A 14,998-nucleotide genomic window follows, 5' to 3' on the forward strand; every position below is an offset into this window, starting at 1 on the left:
ATTTGAATTGCTCTGAGCTAACATTTCAATATAAACTGATAAATGTTATGAGCATCATCAGACAGCCACATTCAACTAGTATGACAACAGGATAGCAACCTGAAGGACAGTGCAAGGAGACAGGTAAAAGTGTACCTTTTGGGAAAAAAAAAGAAAAAAGTTTGTTTCTCCCTCCATCTTTACTGACATATACTTGACAAACAACATTGTGTAAGTTTAAAGTGTACAATGTGGTTTGATATACATATGTATGTTCACCACAGTAAAATTAGTTAATACATCTATCACCTTACATATTTCCTTTCATTTTTCCAGTAAGAACATTTAAGATCTACTCTTTCTTTTTTTAAGATTTTAAAAATTTATTTTATTTTTAGAGAGGGAAGGGAGGGAGAAAGAGAGAGAAACATCAATGTGCGGTTGCTGGGGGCTGTGGCCTGCAACCCAGGCATGTGCCCTGACTGGGAATCGAACCTGTGATTCTTTGGTTCGCAGCCCGCACTCAATCCACTGAGCTACACCAGCCAGGGCCAAGATCTGCTCTCTTAGCAGATTGCAAGTATACAGTACAGTATTGTTAATTCAGAATTTATTCTTTTTCTTAAAATCTAGTTTTATTGAGGTATAATTGACATACAACCTTGTGTAAGTTTGAGATATACAACAAAAGTTGCTTTCTTTATATCTGTAAAAAAATTCTATTAACTCCAATAATGTAATTATTGGCTCTTATTTGATTCTTGGAGGCAGCTAGTTTTGCCACCAAAGCTACCATCAGAACTCCCTGACATTTTGGGTAGAGTGTTGGTAAACTGAAAAAATGGCTAGTCTTTCTGAATTACATCTATATAACTAAAAGAGGTGTAGAAAGAATAAATTATTACTATAATTGTCATGTAAGCTGTCCCTGGGTTTTGAACAAACATGAGCTATTTTTGTAGAGCTCTTATTTTGATCAATATTTCATCAGTACCTAATTGATACATCTACTGTATAGATTTTGGGTTGATGATATGAGAATAGTTGGAATAAGTGGAATACTTGGAGATGACCTCAAAATCTGTCCCATCATACTTTCCATATTTTAGGCACATATTAGATTTATCAGGGCTGAAGAACAAATGCCTGAAGATTCATTCATTCATTTATTTATTCTTTATTAATTCAACAGACATTTATAGAGGTCCTGCTAAATAGCAGTTAATCTTCTGGATTTGGGGGATCCATTGTTTAACCAAATGCATATAGTTCCTGCCCTCCTTCGGTATGTGATCTGTGCTTGGGGGAGATTCACTTGAAATTAGTAATTAGAAATATGGTGAGTATTTTGAAAGGGTTATGAAAGCCGGCAGCAGGGGACACTTTATTTAGTCTGGTGGGTCAAGGAAAGCTTCCCTGAGAAAGTGATGTTTAAGTTGAGTTGAAGGATGAAAGGATCTAATATGTACAGCTAGAAAGTAAGAGGGGGGACCTCCCGAAATTCTGGGACCTGGAATTATCTTTGGGAAGGTGGGCCTCTTGTAGTACAGACTTCCTCCACTGGATTGAGTGTTTAGTGTACCAGCTGGCAATGTCGTGAGAGGCTGCGTTTGGCTTCAGTGAATTTTTTTAAGACTTTCATCTTTGCCCATTTCATCATGAGTGATTTACAAGTTCACCGGCCCACACCACGCTGAGTGTTCAGCAGCTTTTGACTAAAAAATGACATGACCCCTGTGCCCTACCTACCTTCCCTATTCGTCAGATCTTGCCCTGAGCGACTTTTTTTTTGTTTCCCTGGATGAAAAAAGTCCTTAGAGGAGCAAAACGTTTTGTCTATATGGAAGAGGTGAAACAAAAAATGGCAGGAGCACTAGAAGGCATCAAAATCAATGAGTTCAAAACCTGTTTTGAGCAGGGGAAAAATGTCTTGATACTAAGTGTACTGCATCAAATGGAGTGTACTTTGAAGGTGACTGAAGTTTAAACATGTAAGAATAAATTCACAATTTTTTATGAATAAATTCCTTTTTTGGGGGGTCCTCCCCTTGTAAAGTTCTCCCAAAGCTGAGTTTTGCCTCACTTTTAAGTTCTTAATAAATTTATATCTTATAATATTTTTATAGCTGACACAGAAGTAAGCCAGTTTATTACATATTTTTATTTACCTATTTATTTTTGATCAAGGATTAGAAAACCATGATACTAATTTTTTTTAGTTGAGAATAAAAGTGTACACAAAAATAGTAAATATAATTACTACCTATTGAAGATTAGTCATAGTTGAAGTAATATTCCTGTATGAGAATGTATACCTGGAAAGGGAAGATCCAGAACCAAAGAGAAGATGAAGAATAGATGGAATAGTGAGAATTAGCTAAAATATATTTGTGATTTTTAACATTTTGTTGAAAAAGTGTTTGGGGTTTGAGGCAGTGGATCACAACCTGTTTTTCCTTTCTAACATATCTGCAAAATATGACATTTTCTTTATAAAATATAACTCATTTGTTGGTAGTAATTTTCATTTGGGAGAGATGGTCATTATTAGGATAGATCATAATTGGATTTAGAAACCCTTGAAAAAAAAAGGTGCTATAGGAGAAAAAGTTATTTTGATATGTCATTGAGAAAAGTAATGGCCTTTGTATAAAAGTTCTTTCTAAACAGGCATGATCTGAGCTTTTAAAATACATTCTTTGTATGACTTTCTCTTTTACAGCATCATAGGTACCAACCTTCCATGATGTTTGGTGGCTATGAGACTATAGAAGCATATGAAGATGACCTTTATCGTGAAGAGTCATCTAGTGAACTGAGTGTTGATAGTGAAGTGGAATTTCAGCTCTACAGCCAAGTTCATTATGCCCAAGATCTTAATAATGTCATCAGGGAGGAAGAACATGAAGAAAAGAACTCTAGGGATTCTGAATCATCTAGTAGTAAGCCAAATCAGAAGAACTTAATTATCCTTTCAGACAGTGAGGTCATCCAGCTATCTGATGGGTCAGAGGTCATCACTTTGTCTGATGAAGATAGTATTTATAGATGTAGAAGAAAGAATTTTAGAGTCCAAGCAAAAGAAAAGACCCGAGGTTCTCCTCCTCCTCTTCATTCTAATGAGTTGGATGATAAGAAATTCAAGAGGGATATTGAGACACCTAAATCTGGAGAGCGACTGGCTGCGGTTCGAGAGGTTATGATTATAGAAGTCAGTTCAAGTGAAGAGGAAGAGAGCACCATTTCAGAAAGTGACAACGTGGAAAGCTGGATGCTGCTGGGATGTGAAGTTGATGATAAAGATGATGATATCCTTCTCAATCTTGTGGGATGTGATAACTCTGTTAATGAAGGTTAGTATCATATGGGCCATTGTGAAAAAGTAGTGTCATCTTTAGAAGACTGCTTTTCTAGACAAAAGGGGGCTGCTCCATTTAATTCTTCACTTTTTGGTCTTGTTTTTTTGCCTTGTTTCTCATGAGACTCTCTTACTAATGGCTTCTCTAATGGTGGTCTTTCTGAACATCAGAAAAAGTATATCAGAATATTCAAGACACTCTGCTTCTGCTGTAAGCAGTTTCATAGCTGCTTCTTCCTGTTTGGCTAGAGCCAGTTCTGGACCTGAAATATTAGTCCCCCTCTCTCTCTGCTTGGTACCACAGGTGAGTACTTGATCTGCTTCTGACATCGGTCCCGTGCTCTTATTTAGCCAACTCTGTTGGGACTGTTTCTTCCTAAGTGATTTGCTTACCCAGGAGGTAGCCAGGTGTCAAGCATAAGGAATGACTGGTACACAGAGGATATGGAACTAATATTAAGATTTTAGGAAGTCTACAGTCAGAAAGGTAGGAAACTGAAAAGCTGTAAGGCTACAGTCGACTATAGAAGAGAATGCAAAATCTGAGAGCCACATCGAGGATTGAAATTTTGGTGTTTTGTCTCCTCTGTCATGACGTGTAGTCATCTAGTATTGATGCTTGAAGTCCCTTTCGTTGCCCACATTTTATGCCTAGTGCCTACTCTCTTGCAGTAGTAGGCAAGACTGCCTACTACTCTATTTTTTTTGAAATAGATCTTCCCTGAACGCTATTAAACTGGTGGTCCTGAAATTCGCTTTTATTCATGGCACTTTACTATTGCTCCAAACCTTTCATGGTACTCACTTGTCCTAAGATGAAATGATGCTATTGAATGTAGAGCATGCTTTGGAGCTCCCGAGATTGACAAACCTTTTTAAAAAGGAGCCAGATAGGAAATATTTTAGGTTCTCTGGCCCCAGGATCTCCTAACTACTTAACTTTGCCCTTCGTGTGGATCTTAATAAATGGGGTAGTTATTTTAACAAAATCTTATTTATAAGAACAGGTGGCTGCCTCAGTTCTAGTAGACCAACCCTGAGAATTTGACAGCAAGAGGAAGAAAAGAAATAGAATAGAACACAGAGCAAAATCAAGTAAAGTTTTGTCAGAATAAGGAGATCTGGTAATGTTTTTAGGTAGAAGGAAAAAACTAGGTAAATTAGGGTGAGGGACCGAGTAAGAGATGGAGTCAGGTGTGTATGTCTGAATTAGTCTTAAAAGGGAAGAGACATACCATTAATTGGTAAATTACCAAATATTTGTAGACTGTAGAAGAACTGCATTGTTTTGGGGGGATATTTATATTTATTTTTATGAGATGAAATGAACATAACATAAAATAAACCATTTTAAGGTGTTCAATTCAGTGTCACTTAGTTCATTTTATAGAATCATTACCTCTGTGTAGTTCCAAAACATTTTCACCACATCCAAAGGAAACCCTGCTTGCATTAAAGTCATTTTTATTCTTCCCTCCTCTAGATCCTGTTTTCTGTCTCTATGGATTTACCTATTCTGGATGTTTTATGTCAATAGAATTATACAATATGTGATCTTTTGTGTCTGGCTTTCAATTAGCAGAATGTTTTGGAGATTTGTGCATGTTGTATTAAGTATCAGTATTTCATTCCTTTTTAAGGCTGAATAATACTCCATTCTATCAATATGCCACATTTTGTTTATCCATTCATTTGTTGATAGACATATGGGCTAGTTTCATTTTTTTGGCTATTGTGAACAGTACTGCTGTGAACATTCATATTTAGGTATTTATTTGAATATCTATTTTGGGTATTCTTTTGGTTATATGTCTAGGAATGGAATTACTGGTATTTCTGTGTTTCACTTTGTGAAGAATTGCCAAACTCTTTTTCACAGTGGATGCACCATTATGCATTCCTGCCAGTAATGTACGAGGATTCCACGTAGCTGCATTGTTTTATCATGATAACATGTGTTGCACATTTCTCCATGATTTGCACATTTCTATTTGGTAGGCTCTTTGTTATTTCTTAGTTTTTTTCTCCTAGTTTTTTTTTTATAGCTGTTGCTTATGTTGGCTTATGTTTTTCGAGAATAGATTTTTTTTACATAAATCTCACATGTTTTCATTTATTATACAGTTTTTAAAGAAACTTATTTTTATGGATATGTATTCCTTTAAAGTTTAGTGTGTGTGTATTAGTAAAAATGTGTGATACAAGACCCAAGTAATTCTTGATTCTATACATTTCTGTGTTTTCTCCTCTTATCCATATTGAAATTTATCCCTACTCTGCTTCTAGGATTTTTTTTTTCCTGGTTCCAGCCAAATTGAAACAAATTCTGCAGGTCTGGAAATTAACTGGTTGAAACTTTTACAGATATTCAGATACATATCCCTATTTTGTTTCCTTGATCTGCTAATGCCATAATCCTATTTCTTTCCAGTTAATAAGCAGTGTATTCTGCACTGATGCCTGTTTGAGTATGTTGTTACTCTCTAATCATTACCTCGTTCTTAAATAGATCTAGGTATAGCTCTGGTTCAGTTTGTACAATAGTCTTTAGAGAAAAAATTTTTTTCATGTCAGTGGAAGTTTGTGGAAATTCTGGCATATTTTTGAAATGATTGTTAAACAGCAACAATAGCTGTTTTGTGTATAGCTCTCCCTCCCCTCCATCCCACCGCCCAAACTATGGCATTTTTAAGATATTAATAGGCTGTAAGAGAAAGCATGATAAACTCCTCGAGGGTATGTCTTTTCCATACTCAAAAGCCTCCTTATTGTATTTAGAGTATTTCCTTGGCATTATATGTTACTTTGCTTTTTTTAAGTTGCTAAATGAACAAACATTTATTGAGCACCTACTCTATGTAAAACATATAGAGGGGATTTAAAGTAAAAAAAAAAAACAGACTCCATAGTTGTAGCCTTAGTGGCTTGTGTTTTACTGAAAAGACAAAATATATTAAGGAGCTAAGTAATTTATGAAAGTCTCTTCACCATGGGCATTAAGTCTACAAAGAATAGGATTAGTGAATTTGAGGTAGTACTTGAGTGTGTGAAGGACTATGTAAATACATACATATTTCCTGTTTATCGTTGTTCAATTTGTAGTAACGAGTGTGGCACCACTGTTGCTCTGTGGGAAATTTAGGCTCTTCACTAATACTTCAGTTTCAGTGAGATGTTTACATTCATTTTATTCTAATACACAATTAGAGATAATATATAGTCAGGCAGATAATACAAAATTAGGAGGCATGTTTTTTTTCCCCTGTTTCTGTTCTTCCTCCAATGTTCAGCACTTTTCTGATTTTCTGGTTTGAATTTGTTGAATAGTTTCCTGAAGTTCCATTGAGGCCTTGGGAATGTGATATTTATGTAATGTGTTCAGTGTAGCCTTCCTCAGTATATACAGTTTTATGATGAGGGTTTTGTTTATAATAAATTCATGCCAGAACATAAGCCTTCAGTGCCTGTTAAATCTGGCTCTCAGCTTTCTCTACTGAGGGATGTAGGAGTTTATTTCTAAGGTCGAGTTAGGCTTCATTTCCTTCACTTTCTTTACTGTTTCCTAAGGCTTCTCTATATAAACAATGCCTGCTCTATCATTTATTTTCCTTTTAGTATTCTTACTTTTTATTTTCTCTTTTATTATCCCCAGTAGGATTGACTTGCATTTATTAGAAAGACAGGTTTCCTGGTTGAAGACAATATGCACCAGAGAAAATCACCATGTTTTTTATTTGTGACAGTGATACCAAGTTTGAGAAGGATTATTATATAAGATAGCTAAAGATGGGGAAAGGCAATAAATGCTGTAAGAATTACAGGGGAATAATCAGCAACTTATTTTCCTCCACAGGGAAGGTCTATTCTTAGCTCTAGGAGTAGTTGCTACCAATATGATTTTTTAATTTTGGAAATTTTAAAGTTTACAAGAATAGAATGTTATAGTGGATTCTGTCCTATAAACCAGCTTCAACAAATGATCAGTTTATGACCAATCTTTTCATTTTTAAGTCCATGTGCTTGTCTTATTTTGAAGCAAATCACAGACATCATTTCATTCATTCATGTGTGTATTTACATACATATATACATTTTAATATGTTTCTGAAAGGTAAAGATTTTTCTTGAGAAACAGTCATATCATTATCATGCCTAAACAAATCACCAATAATTCTTTTTCCTTTAAAATCACCAGTCTGTTCATTTTTCCCATTTGGTTCTTAATTTTTTTCTTAGAGTTTACTTGAATTAAATTTGTTTATTGTAATTGGTTGATAACTTTTGTCCTTTATAGATTCCCCTTTTATCTCTTTCTTCTGTGTGTGTGTTTTTCTTTCTTGTAATTTAATTGAATTGTTGTACTAACTGGATTGTTTGTCCTCTAGAATTTCACATAGTGTGAATTTTGTGGTATTTTTTAACATGCTCCACTGTCCCCTGTATTTTCTGTGAATTGGTAGTTAGATCTAGAAGCTTGATTAAATTCAGGTTTCTCTTCCTGTGATTAAGCTATCAATTAGATAATAGGTTGGTTCACTTGTTTCATTTTGCTCTGGTATGATTATTTTTCAGTATCGCCTTTTGAGCATTAATTTTGTTGTATAAGTATATAAAATGTTCATAAGGTTCCAAATTCAAATGACCAAGACAAGGTAAAATATATTAGGAGAACTCTACCTTCTATTCATTCTTTACCCTGTTCCTGCCCTTCCTGTATGGGTTAAGACAAGATTGATGATTTGCCCTTACATTAAAAAAAAGTAAAAGCAAATGTGTATATATCTTTGCACTCTCTTTACCCATTCTGAAACAGTAGCATACTATCCACACTTTGCTCCACCATATTTTTTTCTGTTAACAGTAAATCCTGGAAATTAGTCCATAGTACTGTGTAAAGATATTTCTCATTTAGGAGTATGGACTCTTTTTGTGTCTTCTGCCACTAATCTGAGCTGGATACATTAGGCGTGTAACAAATATTTTGTGGAAGTGAATGAATAGTAATTTAAAGTAGTTGATGATTCATATACTTATTTTAATCTTAAAATATATTTTAAACATGTATAATAGTCTAAGTCTACTTCAGAACCATGCTTTAATACTTATTCCTGGTCTTAATGTTTCCTTCTCATTTAGTAATTTTGAAAGACTTAGATTTAGCAAAAAATTAAATAGGTTCAGATTTGAAAAAGAAAATACCTTTTGAAAAATGAAGAGTATAGCATTTTTAAGAGTTGAAGGAGCCATACTACTTCCTCAAATGTGACTATAGGATGTACAGTTTGGTGTATCACTCCTTTAGTTTGTCAGCACAAGGTGGGTACCTAGCAAATCTTAGGTGAATTCCGTTGAATATCTTTCTACCTTTGTGTGTAGAGTAGTGCTCTTTACATATGTGAAGTTGAAGTGAAATTGTGGCTGGATTGATGTAAAAGCACAGCTTTTGAAATTGAAGTTATGCTTTTAATTATTTAGGGAAGTACCATAAGTCTTTTGACTGTTTTTGTGCCAGGTCCCTTTCTGCCCTAAAAAATATGCACATAAGAGTTTTGGGTACAGTTTCAGAGGATGAAGGACTCATTTAGAGGCAGTTGCTGTATCCCTGGCGTTTATTAGACATTCAGCCAAGACCTGGTGACTAATTAAAATTTAAGTAGAATGGGTTACCTATTTGAATTTCAGTTTTAAAAATATGTCATTTTATTTGATCTGTGTCTATACCTATGCCCCTCTCCCCCTTTTTTTAAACTTGGATCATTTTCTACTTTGCGTGGCTGATCCCTGCTTCAGGCCTCAGTTTAAAGTGTCCTTCTGAGGGAGATGACAGACATAGACACTCAATTAGTAGCAGTAGTTATGTCGCAGCGCCACAGTTGCCTAGCTGTGACTTTGGGTAACTTAATTTCTTCATTGGTAAAATAATAAACTTTATTTTGTTAAGGTTATAAAGCTAAAATGAGACAATGGATAGACTAAATTAATCTAATAGGGAAATATTTTGACGAAACTCTTATAACTACAAAATGGGTGGCAAAGCATAGGCATGTAAATTCTACTTTTATTTTGAGTTAGAAGTTCATAGGTTTTTTTGTGCACTCAAACTGCTCTTGAACAGCATGTCTCTGGTATGGCACTTTCCATAACTAAATTTTATTTGATTTGGTGACATTTTATGATCTACTAATTAAAACTAAATCTGAAGGGTTTTTTTTTTAAGATTTTATTTATTTATTTTTAGAGAGGGAAGGGAGGGAGAGAGAGAGAGAGAGAGAGAGGTCAATGTGCGGTTGCTGGGGGTTATGGCCTGCAACCCAGGCATGTACCCTGGCTGGGAATCGAACCTGCGACACTTTGGTTCGCAGCCCACGCTCAATCCACTGAGCTCCGCCAGCCAGGGCTAAATCTGAAGTTTTAAAGTCATTTCAACACAACTTATTGGATGCTTCCAGTGTTTGAGGCCACTATACCATTAAGATGTTGGGATTTAACAATTACTCTCTATATAATTCCTGCCTTTAGAAGAAACCTTAAAATGCATGACTATATGGCAACTTCACTGAAATGCCAGAATTAAATATATTTCTACAAATATAAGAGATACCTTGGCACAGTACATAATTATTTCCAGATGAATATAATAGACTTTTTAAAAAAGATTACTGTGGGTAGGCAAAGTATAAGACTGAATTGAAAAGTAGACCTTTGAACGGAGCCTTAAAGGATTTACCCCTGGCTGGGTGGCTCAGTTGATTGGACCAAAAGGTTGTGGGTTTGATCCCTGGTCTGCAACCAGTTGATGTTTCCTCTCACATTGATGTTTGTCTCTCTCTCTCTAATCAGTAAACATACCCTTAGGTGAGGGTTAAAAAAAAAGAATGGAGAGGATTTAAAGTTCAGGTTAAATGCAAAGAGGAAGAATAGAAGCTGAAACCCTAATAGAAACTTAAGACTTTGTGGTACCATTAAAGTTTAATTAATGGTTTAATATGTGGTTAATATGATTAAACATTTTAATAGTATGTTTTTTTAGACACCACCTCAGCCTAGATGTAAATGAGAAAGGGCATTTATGTTTTGTGTATGTTCAGAATGCTAACCAGGATTTCTTGGTCATTATGTTGTTCCGGTGTTTCCTATCTGTTTCTTGCTTATATATCTCCTTTTTCTTTTCCCTAAAAACAAAAACAAAAACAAAAACTGGATATTTTATGTAACTTTGTGGCAGATAGATTCTCTGAGGAACCAGCAGCTGCTGTCAGTTAGTGAAAGGAGAGCTTTTTAAGTATTTATTTTTTGCAGGGCTGTTCCAAGTAGAGCATGTCTTAAACTAAAACTTAGGCATCTCATAGCTTGTGTTCTTCCTTATCTTCTTTTACATTTTAATTTTAATTGATGAAATTTTGCTTTTAATACTCCTCAGATCTTTAATAGTATTCCCTTCCTCCTTTTTTTGCATTCATCAACTAAGTAGTCAGCTTAATGTCAATAAATAGTTTCTTCAGAGTTAACGGCCTTTTAGGTCATCAGAGTGGGTTGCCATTTGACATTATTTTCATTGATGCATAGTTTAATTTCTGCCTTATAATTGAAAAATAGCCATATGCTAGAGTACCAGTGACCAAGAGCACCAAGGAGCTCCCTCCCTGATGTTTTCAGCTTTTGTAAGCCTGTACTACACAATTCCTAAAGCTGCTTTTGAACTGTGTCTGTAGTTGTAGCATGTCACCTTACACTTAACTATTGTAACAGCATCTTTTTATTTAATTTCTAATTAGCATAATGACTTGAGCTGTTTTATTCACTGTTCCATGGTGAAGTCAAAGGGAGAGAAGAAATAAAAATGTTCAATTTCAACTTTACTTACGAATGGAGTGAAGTTTGAAAGCCTTTTATGGCCATTGTTCAGCAGACTGAAAATCTCATTAGAAATCCCAGAAATGCTAAGGCAGCTTTGGGTTGGATTTTTAATAACATTTTGGAATGTTGATATTGTATGTTGCTAATTTTTGTGATTTCCCTGTTGATCAGCAAGTTAGGTATGTGTTCTTGCAAAGTCAGTTTGTGACTTTTATTCTAAATTCATTTACAGTAGCTTTTTAACAGTGATAAGTACCTATGGAGAGGATTAAATTTCCCCTTTCTTTTGGTGACATTTCTTTTAAAAACTGATTTGGTTTTCAGGTAAGATATACTAAATTTGTTAAAAAATATCATAATGTATATTTATTGAACTAATGACTTAGTTTAGTTTAGTTGCCATTATGAATTATTTACTCATCTACAGATTTACTTTTTTTTTTAAATGGAGAAGCATAAAATTATGTGGGCAGCATTTTCATTTTTATCTCCTTGCATAGGAGCTTGAATACTGATGTCTGGGTAAAGAGTGTTTAAATGTAACTTTTCTTATAACTGTTTGCTTTAAAAGTAATGTATTACATATATTGATCGCTTGTTTAAGAAGTATATTTTATAGGCAGTATATTTTTATGGTCAGAAGGTGAATTTGATGGGAACTACATGTGATTAGACCATAAAACATTTTTCACAAGAAGTACAGAAGAGAGAACATTTTCCCTTTCTGTCCTTGTGACACTAAAGGCTCATGTCTGTAAGTAGGAGGCCCTGTTTTTAAGACTGTGCTAAATTTATATTTAATTTTCAAGTGATTTACTGATCTCTTGCTAACACTCCCCTGGTTGTTAACACTTAAGTGAAAGTGTTGGCTTAATGGAAGTTATCCAGCCAAAAGTTTTCATCTCTCAGTCATTGTTGATTTTTGTTCTGTTATAAATTAAAGTTATTGATTGTTATGGTTAAGTTTTTGGCATTTTGAGTTCTTTGCCAGATTGTTGTTGATTCTGCTTATAATACATAAATATTTTAGTTGCGCATCCACCATGTGTACAGTCGTATTTTTTTATTGCACAGATATACTGTGCTTAGGAATATCAGAAGGAATAGATTGGACTTATTTTTTAGTTTTTGAATCTTGATTTGATAGCATGAGCTGTCACATGGAATTCTGGGGATAAGGATCATTTTCGTAATACAGATTTGGATTCAAATGTAAGTGAAATGTAATACTAATAATGGATTATTTTAAAGTGGATCTTGTTTGCTAAATTATAGCCTTTCTTTCTATGACGTTTTTACCTTAGAATTTCAGCTTTTGTCATAGCTTTGAAAATTGTCAGTGGTGGACTTGAGAGCATCTGCTGTTTTGCAAATTGATTTTAAGGGAAGACAGCACAATTCTACAATGGGAAAATAATTTGTACTCTCCTCCCCTGCTTTTTCCCAAATATATAATTAATTTATAATTACCTCAATATGAAAGTTTGCTGTTTAGAGCTACTTAGAGAAAGTGTTTTTATTGGCAGTTCCCTTGAAGTGGTTAGGTCACATTTGATTTTGCTTTGTAACTGAATAGAGCCTCTAACAGAATTCTTTAGGAAGAGAAAGCCCTAATTTCTAGAAAACTTTCCAATATTCTTTCCATATTTGTAGTTTATGAGACATTTTAAAGATGTAGGGAATAGACTGCTTATAGCTGATAAATAAGATTATTAAGTAATTGAAAAATTATGCTTTGTTAAGTCAGGTGAGAGTAATTCAGGATATAGAGGAAAATGGCAAACACATTGAACTGAATAAAGGAGGTTTTATTTAAAGAAAAGGTGTGCAATTACATTAATTCTGTAAGTTACTCCTTATATTGCTCTAGTCTTTTTTTAGTGTGAAATGATCTGGTTTAAACAAAAGTGAGCCTTTGTCAGTGGTTTTACTTAGAAATAGTACTACTTTCCACATTTAAGCAAGATTTTTAATTGCCAGTAAAGTTTCATTGTTGTTCCATGTACTTGAAAATGACCTCACTCCCATGTAATTAGTATTTTGCTTTTCATTCGGTGTCCTACATCTACTTCTGCTATTTTGGTTGGCTTAAAAATAATAGAAGTTTTGTGGGAGAATAAATTTAACTTAAATATTGCTGTAAATATGTTCTTTATTATTCATTGATTTTATGAGTATAAAATATTTTCCTAAGAAGGTTCCTAATATTCAGGATGTTTTTAGATAGATGAGGTACTGGTAAAATTTATCAGGTCCTCAGTTGTGGAATATTTGTATTGGCTTTTAACACCATGACTGTTTTGGTTGTTGTATGGGTCCTTTTATTCTTCTGTTTGAGATGCTCTAGTTTGGGAAGTTTCCTTATCAGATTTAACAGATGAAATGTAATGGTTGTACCATCATTATCTGATTTTTAAGGTGTTTTGGTTAGTTTAGCTGCGGTGTATAGTTCTTTATTGGCCGGTCAAGGAGGAACCGTGTGATTGTGCCTCCACTTAGGTTAACTTAGGTTAACATCAGGAGCGAAGGGTCTGATCTCTGACTTTTCTTTCTTTCGTTAAAATTTTCCATCACTTTAACATTATTTAAGTATGGAAAGAGATAGAGTTGTGAAGCGTTTCTGATTTGCTGATTCTCAGAATAAAACAATGGGAATCCGTTCTCTTCCTCTAGATATGTCACATGTATATGCATGTTTTGATTTAAGGGGAAAAACCTCATCTTTATGGTACTGAGTGGATAATTATTTTTTTAAATTAATAAAACTAATAAAGTTTGTTTGGAAATCTCAAAAGATCTTTAGTAGTATACCTGCGGCCTCAGCAGTCTCTTTTTATCTCTACAGATTTCCCTGCCTATTGTGGCTGTTTGCTCTAATTTAAATTTCCCATGGCTTTGGGTAGCAGACTTGGTTTTCTGCAAGAGTGCCCATGCTTACATGGTCATATATTCTGGGTGACTTTTCCACTTTTTCTTTTTTGTTATTTTGTTGATTGCTAAAGGGAAAGAGGATTTTTTTTTTAAACTTGTTCCTTTGTTTTGATCTTTCTTCCTTAGCCCATCTATTTGTGTGTTTGTGTTGTTTTGCAGATTGGGAAGAATTATTGTATGGATTTAGATCCATGGGGACTAGCAGGGAAGAACTAAACTAATTTTGTTCTTGGTCTTGTTTTCTTAATAACAGTAGCAATTTAATTTTTGAGCCAGTGAGAAACTCAAAAGATATGTTAGCTTTATGCATGAAATTGATAGAAAATTATTAATCCCCAAATTTTCTGTTCATGGTTGCTCTACTGTTGGAATAAAAATTTTATGTTATAGTTGAATTAATTGAATACCAGAAATACTAATTAGCAGTAAGTAGTACTGTTACAAGTTTTTAATTTAAATATTACTGTATATTCAAAAGATATTCATAGGAAATCAGTTGTAATCTGATTGTGATATCTCTTACATTCAGTTTTTCTTGTCATGTGTGTATATATTCATATAGACATGAATATACCTTTGATTTGAGATGGTACATTTTTAACTTGGCCAGATTTTAAAAACTTTGCCTATTCCTTCAGAATATGCTTATTTTTTGAATGTGAAGAATTTTGCTTTGTGAAACAACTTCGTGCTGCTGAGTGTTGTCATTGGAGACGTGGTATGGCGGTTTGAATTCTGAGTGATTGGTTACTGTTGTGGGGGAAGTAGAGTCCTTTAACCCTAACGTCTCCTCAAAAGATATTTTCATTAATATCTGAAGACTTTAAAATATCAAGTTACTGTGACTGAAGCTACTTCTCTCTTAAATTTGTT

General features: G+C 34.2%; 1 protein-coding gene across 4 annotated transcripts in view; it reads left to right on the plus strand.

Annotated features, from left to right (window-relative positions):
• Nucleotides 1-14,998, plus strand: part of ZCCHC7 (zinc finger CCHC-type containing 7) — a 211,871-nt gene that overhangs the window by 2,911 nt on the left and 193,962 nt on the right. For all 4 annotated transcript variants that reach the window (XM_045841001.1, XM_045841002.1, XM_045841000.1 and 1 more), the window contains exon 2: nucleotides 2,702-3,332. In XM_045841001.1, the coding sequence (XP_045696957.1) occupies nucleotides 2,723-3,332 (610 nt within the window). In that variant the 5' untranslated portion in view covers nucleotides 2,702-2,722. The remainder of the gene's footprint in view (nucleotides 1-2,701; nucleotides 3,333-14,998) is intronic.

This window comes from Phyllostomus hastatus, unplaced genomic scaffold (assembly GCF_019186645.2).
Source record: "Phyllostomus hastatus isolate PE091 unplaced genomic scaffold, TTU_PhHast_1.1 phas_contig_34, whole genome shotgun sequence".
Taxonomy (NCBI): Eukaryota; Metazoa; Chordata; class Mammalia; order Chiroptera; family Phyllostomidae; genus Phyllostomus; species Phyllostomus hastatus.